The sequence below is a fragment of the Phragmites australis genome, chromosome 8, assembly GCF_958298935.1.
Source record: "Phragmites australis chromosome 8, lpPhrAust1.1, whole genome shotgun sequence".
In the NCBI taxonomy this organism is placed as follows: domain Eukaryota; kingdom Viridiplantae; phylum Streptophyta; class Magnoliopsida; order Poales; family Poaceae; genus Phragmites; species Phragmites australis.
In genome coordinates this window covers 29,018,935-29,024,834 of record NC_084928.1, presented here as the reverse complement: position 1 = coordinate 29,024,834, position 5,900 = coordinate 29,018,935, and the positions used below count along the sequence as shown (strand labels likewise).

Here is a 5,900-nt window from a genome sequence, read left to right as displayed (position 1 = left end):
TTGGGCCATCCTCACGAGAAAAATGCATGGAGTATATGATATGTCTTCTCAGGGGTCAGGAGGATTAGGGGGTGATTACTGAAAAGAAACACTGATGAAGCCAAACAACAAGTGACCAAAACTGCAATTGTTAGACAAGCCAACTCACTCAGCAGCAGTGGCACTTGTAGCCCCCGACCTACTCGAGGAGACCTCACATAGCCACCATTAAATACTTGCTCCGCTCCGAAGAACAGCAGATAAGACCAAGACGGCCGGGGTTTCCACCCCAAATCAAGGGTTTAAGCAACTCCTGCTGCTCCATAATCCATCTGCTTTTTTGAGCACGGATAACTGAAGAGAGCAGAAGAGGGAGGCGCCTTGGCTCTGTCACGGCCTCCATATGCTTGTTGGGTGCGGCACAAGCAACGGCAGCTGAAAGCGAGCTCACTCCGCCTCGCCTCCTCCTCACGCTCCAGCCTCACATGCCTCGGCGACCACCACCTCGTCCTGCTCCCGGACTCGCCTCCCCTTCCCACTAGCGAGCGCCATCCATGCCGTGAGCTCGCTTGCCGTGCCGGCCGCTCTTGGTTGAAGAAAAAAGCCGTTTCCTTTTCCGGTTCCCGCGGTGTGTTCTTGATCGAGGCGGTTGCTTAATAAGATCGAATGGCGCAGCGGCGGGCTGGGTTGTCCTTGGTGGTGGTCGCCGCCGCGTTTGCGCTGTTGCTGGTAGTACAAATGGTCCGGCCGGGCGCGGCGCTGTCGCCGGACGGGAAGGCGCTGCTGTCACTGCTGCCGGGCGCGCCGTCGCCGGTGCTGCCGTCGTGGGACCCCGAGGCCGCGACGCCGTGCTCGTGGCAGGGGGTCACGTGCTCGCCGCAGAGCCGGGTGGTGTCGCTGTCGCTGCCCAATACCTTCCTCAACCTGTCGTCGCTCCCGCCGGCGCTCGCCTCGCTCTCGTCACTGCAGCTGCTCAACCTCTCCACCTGCAACGTCTCGGGCGCCATCCCGCCATCGTACGCGTCGCTAGCGGCGCTGCGCGTGCTGGACCTCTCGTCGAACGCGCTCACGGGCGACATCCCCGACGCGCTCGGTGCGCTCTCGGGCCTCCAGTTCCTGCTCCTCAACTCCAACCGCCTCACCAGCGCCATCCCGCGCTCTCTCGCCAACCTCTCCGCGCTCCAGGTGCTCTGCGTCCAGGACAACCTCCTCAACGGCACCATCCCTGCGTCCCTTGGCGCGCTCACCGCGCTCCAGCAGTTCCGCGTCGGCGGCAATCCGGCGCTGTCGGGACCCATCCCGCCCTCACTCGGCGCGCTCTCCAACCTCACCGTCTTCGGCGCCGCAGCGACCGCGCTGTCCGGCCCAATCCCGGAGGAGTTAGGCAACCTCGTCAACCTCCAGACGCTGGCATTGTACGACACCCGCGTGTCCGGCCCCATACCCGCCGCGCTCGGCGGCTGCGTCGAGCTGCGCAACCTCTACCTCCACATGAACAAGCTCACCGGTAAGATACCACCGGAGCTCGGGCGGCTGCAGAAGCTAACCAGCCTGCTGCTCTGGGGCAACGCCCTCTCTGGGAAGATCCCGCCGGAGCTGTCCAATTGCTCCACATTGGTGGTGCTCGACCTGTCGGGCAACCGGCTCACCGGCGAGGTGCCCAGGGAGCTCGGGCGGCTTGGTGCGCTCGAGCAGCTGCACCTGTCGGACAACCAGCTCACGGGACGCATACCGCCGGAGCTGAGCAACTTGAGCAGCCTCACCGCGCTGCAGCTCGACAAGAACGGCCTCTCGGGGGCGATCCCGCCGCAGTTCGGGGAGCTGAAGGCGCTGCAGGTGCTGTTCCTCTGGGGCAACGCGCTATCCGGCGCAATTCCGCCGTCGCTTGGCAATTGCACCGAGCTGTACGCGCTGGACCTGTCCAAGAACCGGCTCTCAGGCGGCTTCCCCGACGAGGTGTTCGGGCTGCAGAAGCTCAGCAAGCTGCTACTGCTCGGCAACGAGCTGTCCGGGCCGCTCCCGCCGAGCGTCGCCGACTGCGTGTCATTGGTCCGGCTCCGGCTGGGCGAGAACCAGCTGGTCGGCGAGATACCGAGGGAGATTGGCAAGCTGCAGAACCTTGTGTTCCTGGACCTGTACTCGAACAGGTTCACTGGCGCGCTGCCCTCCGAGCTCGCCAACATCACTGTGCTGGAGCTTCTCGACGTTCACAACAACAGCTTCTCCGGTGGCATTCCACCGCAGTTCGGGGTGCTCATGAACCTGGAGCAGCTCGACCTGAGCATGAACAACCTCACCGGTGAGATACCGGCGAGCTTCGGCAACTTCAGCTACCTCAACAAGCTCATCCTGAGCGGCAACAATCTGTCCGGGCCATTGCCCAAGTCGATTCAGAACCTGCAAAAGTTGACCATGCTGGACCTGAGCAACAACAGCTTCTCCGGCCCGATACCGCCGGAGATTGGCGCGCTGTCGAGCCTAAGCATCAGCCTGGACCTGAGCTCCAACAAGTTCGCGGGGGAGCTGCTGGACGAGATGTCCGGCTTGACGCAGCTTCAGTCACTCAACCTCGCGAGCAATGGCCTCTATGGCAGCATCTCGGTGCTGGGCGCGCTGACCAGTCTGACATCCCTCAACATCTCGTACAACAACTTCTCCGGCGCGATCCCGGCAACGCCGTTCTTCAAGACATTGTCGTCCAGCTCCTACATTGGCAATGCCAACCTCTGCGAGTCCTTCGATGGCTACACTTGCGCGTCGGACATGGTTCGCAGGTCGGCCCTGAAGACGATCAAGACCGTGATCCTTGTCTGCGCCGTTCTGGGGTCGGTTACGCTGTTGCTTGTCGTGGTTTGGATTCTGATCAACAGAAGCAGGAAGCTTGCTGGTGAGAAGGCGATGAGCCTGTCGGCCACAGGAGGCGACGATTTCTCCAACCCGTGGACGTTTACGCCGTTCCTGAAGCTCAACTTCAGCATTGATCACATCTTGGCATGTCTAAAGGACGAGAATGTGATCGGCAAAGGTTGCTCGGGGGTGGTGTACAGAGCTGAAATGCCGAACGGGGAGACCATCGCGGTGAAGAAGCTATGGAAGGCAGGCAAGGATGAGTCAATCGATGCGTTTGCGGCTGAGATTCAGATTCTAGGACACATCAGGCACCGTAACATCGTGAAGCTGCTGGGTTACTGCTCGAACAGGTCTGTCAAGCTCCTGCTCTACAACTACATCCCCAATGGCAATCTGCTGGAGCTCCTGAAGGAGAGCAGGAGCCTGGACTGGGATACCCGGTACAAGATCGCCGTCGGGACGGCGCAGGGGCTGGCCTACCTGCACCATGACTGCGTCCCGGCGATACTCCACCGGGACGTCAAGTGCAACAACATACTGCTCGATTCCAAGTATGAGGCCTACTTGGCTGATTTTGGGCTGGCCAAGCTGATGAACTCCCCCAATTATCATCACGCCATGTCTCGCATCGCCGGTTCTTACGGATACATTGCTCCAGGCAAGTGATTCTTTTTACTGCTACTAAGTACTCATCCACATTTTGCTGTTGTTGTTTCTTCAGCATTTAGGCATTAGTGTAGAAGAGCAGCAACACCAATTAATGCCACAGCTAAGTGATTCTTTGGGTAATACTGCTATCGATCTAAGCAAGAATCTTTGACCTGTAGTTGCTTCTAGCAATCTTAACCTTGGTCTGCGTCCATGACCATAACTCAATTGCTTGTAGCTTAAGCTGGCATCAGTGATCACTGTGACTGGACACTTAACAAAGTTGTTGTTGTCCAGCTAGCAGTACTAGTTCCTCAAATCACAAGCATCTTTTTCATCTAGAATATTTTTTTACTGATGGTACTGTTTCAACTTCTTGACACAGAATAATGTTTAACTTGCTTGATTGCAAATAGGACAGGGTGAATATATCAGAAGGATGCAGAACTGTTAACATTCATCTCATTTCAGAGTACGGCTACACCAGCAACATCACCGAGAAGAGCGACGTGTACAGCTACGGCGTGGTGCTCCTGGAGATCCTGAGCGGGCGGAGCGCGATCGAGCCGATGATCGGCGACAGCCTCCACATCGTGGAGTGGGCGAAGAAGAAGATGGGGAGCTACGAGCCTTCGGTGAACATCCTGGACCCGAAGCTGCGCGGCATGCCCGACCAGCTGGTGCAGGAGATGGTGCAGACGCTAGGCGTCGCTATCTTCTGCGTGAACGCGGCGCCGGCGGAGCGGCCGAGCATGAAGGAGGTGGTGGCTTTGCTCAAGGAGGTGAAGAGCCCGCCGGAGGAGTGGGCCAAGACGTCGCAGCAGCCGCTCATCAAGCCCGGCAGCCAGCAAGGGTGACGACATTGCAGCAGTTTCTCTCCTGTATTTTGCTTCGCTGGTGCAGATTGCAGCTAGAAGAAATTGAAAGAGATGAGATGAGAGGGGGAAAGGGAGTAGGGTTTTGATAATTCAGGACTAGCTATGGGTAGGGGATTCTTGTACAGTTCCAAATGGTGTTAAAGCCCGTTTTGGGGAACTCGAATGGAAACTTTCTCGGTTGTTCTTGCAATACATCGCCTGTGTGTTTTCAGTTTATATATATATACATATATATGAATATGTATATATACATATATATATACATATACGTATGTATATGTGTGTATATATATATATATATGAATATGTATATATACATATATATATACATATACGTATGTATATGTGTGTATATATATATATATATATATCAGGAAGTTTCGTGCGTGCGGTGATTTTATAAGTGATAACATAACAGTGTCATTACATAACGATAAGAGTTACAAAAGTATTTGTAAGTCCTAAAAAAACACTAAGATAACTTTCAGCGATGGTAGGTCTTCCATCTATCCACATACGTTGTCCGAGGGAGCATCAGCCGAGAACATGATCTTCAGGTCGAAAACTTTCTTCGCCTAGAACTCACTCCATCGGCCGGGATATTCTCAAAGTCCTCATCTTTTGAGCAGCATCAGGAGATTAGGAGAAGGCAAGCATGAGTACATAGAGTACTCAGAAAATGTGGGAAAACATGACATGAATGCTTAATGCAATAAAGGTTTGACTCAGATTTACTGCATCTATGACATCCTAATCTAGGACTCAAAATGACTTAGCAATCCTATTTACTACTCCCTCTGATTGCAAATGTAGGTCATTTTAACCTCCTCAACTATTCTCTAAATATAAGTCATTCTTGAACTTCTATACACTTTTTTTCTCTTTTGTTCCCTTCTTACCCTTGTTCAATGAATGCTATCATTCTCACAAATTAATGAGTTATCTTTTTCAATGCAGAATAAATAAAGGGCAACAAGGTCATTTGATCTACTTTCTTAATCCTTGTGCACAAGTCTAAAATGACCTATTGCAATCGGAGGAAGTATGTGTGATGACACCAACATTAAAGGAACAACTCATCGGATTCCATCCGACTGTTAGACTCACCAGATATCCCGTATTCAGCTTACAACTCATCAGGGTACCACCACTCGAGTACCCAAAACTAATCATCCAAGATCCCCCATAATCATGAAGAAGTCCAAACCCGCTCTTGACCGTGAGCACGGCTGATCAATCAGTTTAATACTTTGCAGAGTCTGCACACTTTACCCACGAGTCGTGATCAACTCTTTTGACGGTACCCGTCAGTACCTTACACACTTCCAAACTGTGCGTCGAGAGATCACTACAAGGCCTTTATAAGGTGTCTCTAAATTCGTAAACACCCATTAAGGTTTCACCGCTAAAAGAGATTCTATCCACTACATAGGCCCCCTCTTGTACCACTTAACTGTCCACTGGTGCGTACAAAATAAGGAGAACATCCAATTAATCGGTCAGGCCGTACCATATAAGCCTCGTGGTTGCGCTATTATGCCAGGT

General features: G+C 53.5%; 1 protein-coding gene across 1 annotated transcript; it reads left to right on the top strand.

Moving 5' to 3' along the window:
- Window positions 1-245: 245 nt before the first annotated feature.
- LOC133926938 (LRR receptor-like serine/threonine-protein kinase RGI5) lies at window positions 246-4,526 on the top strand. The gene is made up of 2 exons (XM_062373117.1): window positions 246-3,487; window positions 3,949-4,526. Exons 1-2 carry the CDS (start codon window positions 646-648, stop codon window positions 4,332-4,334), a joined length of 3,228 nt encoding a protein of 1,075 aa, XP_062229101.1. The 5' UTR covers window positions 246-645; the 3' UTR covers window positions 4,335-4,526.
- Window positions 4,527-5,900: the final 1,374 nt, after the last annotated feature.

Coding starts and splice junctions, on each gene's coding strand:
- LOC133926938 (XM_062373117.1), top strand. CDS start 646: ATGGCGCAGCGGCGGGCTGGGTTGTCCTTGGTGGTGGTCGCCGCCGCG. Junction 3,488..3,948: donor TTACGGATACATTGCTCCAG/GCAAGTGATTCT, acceptor ATCTCATTTCAG/AGTACGGCTACACCAGCAAC.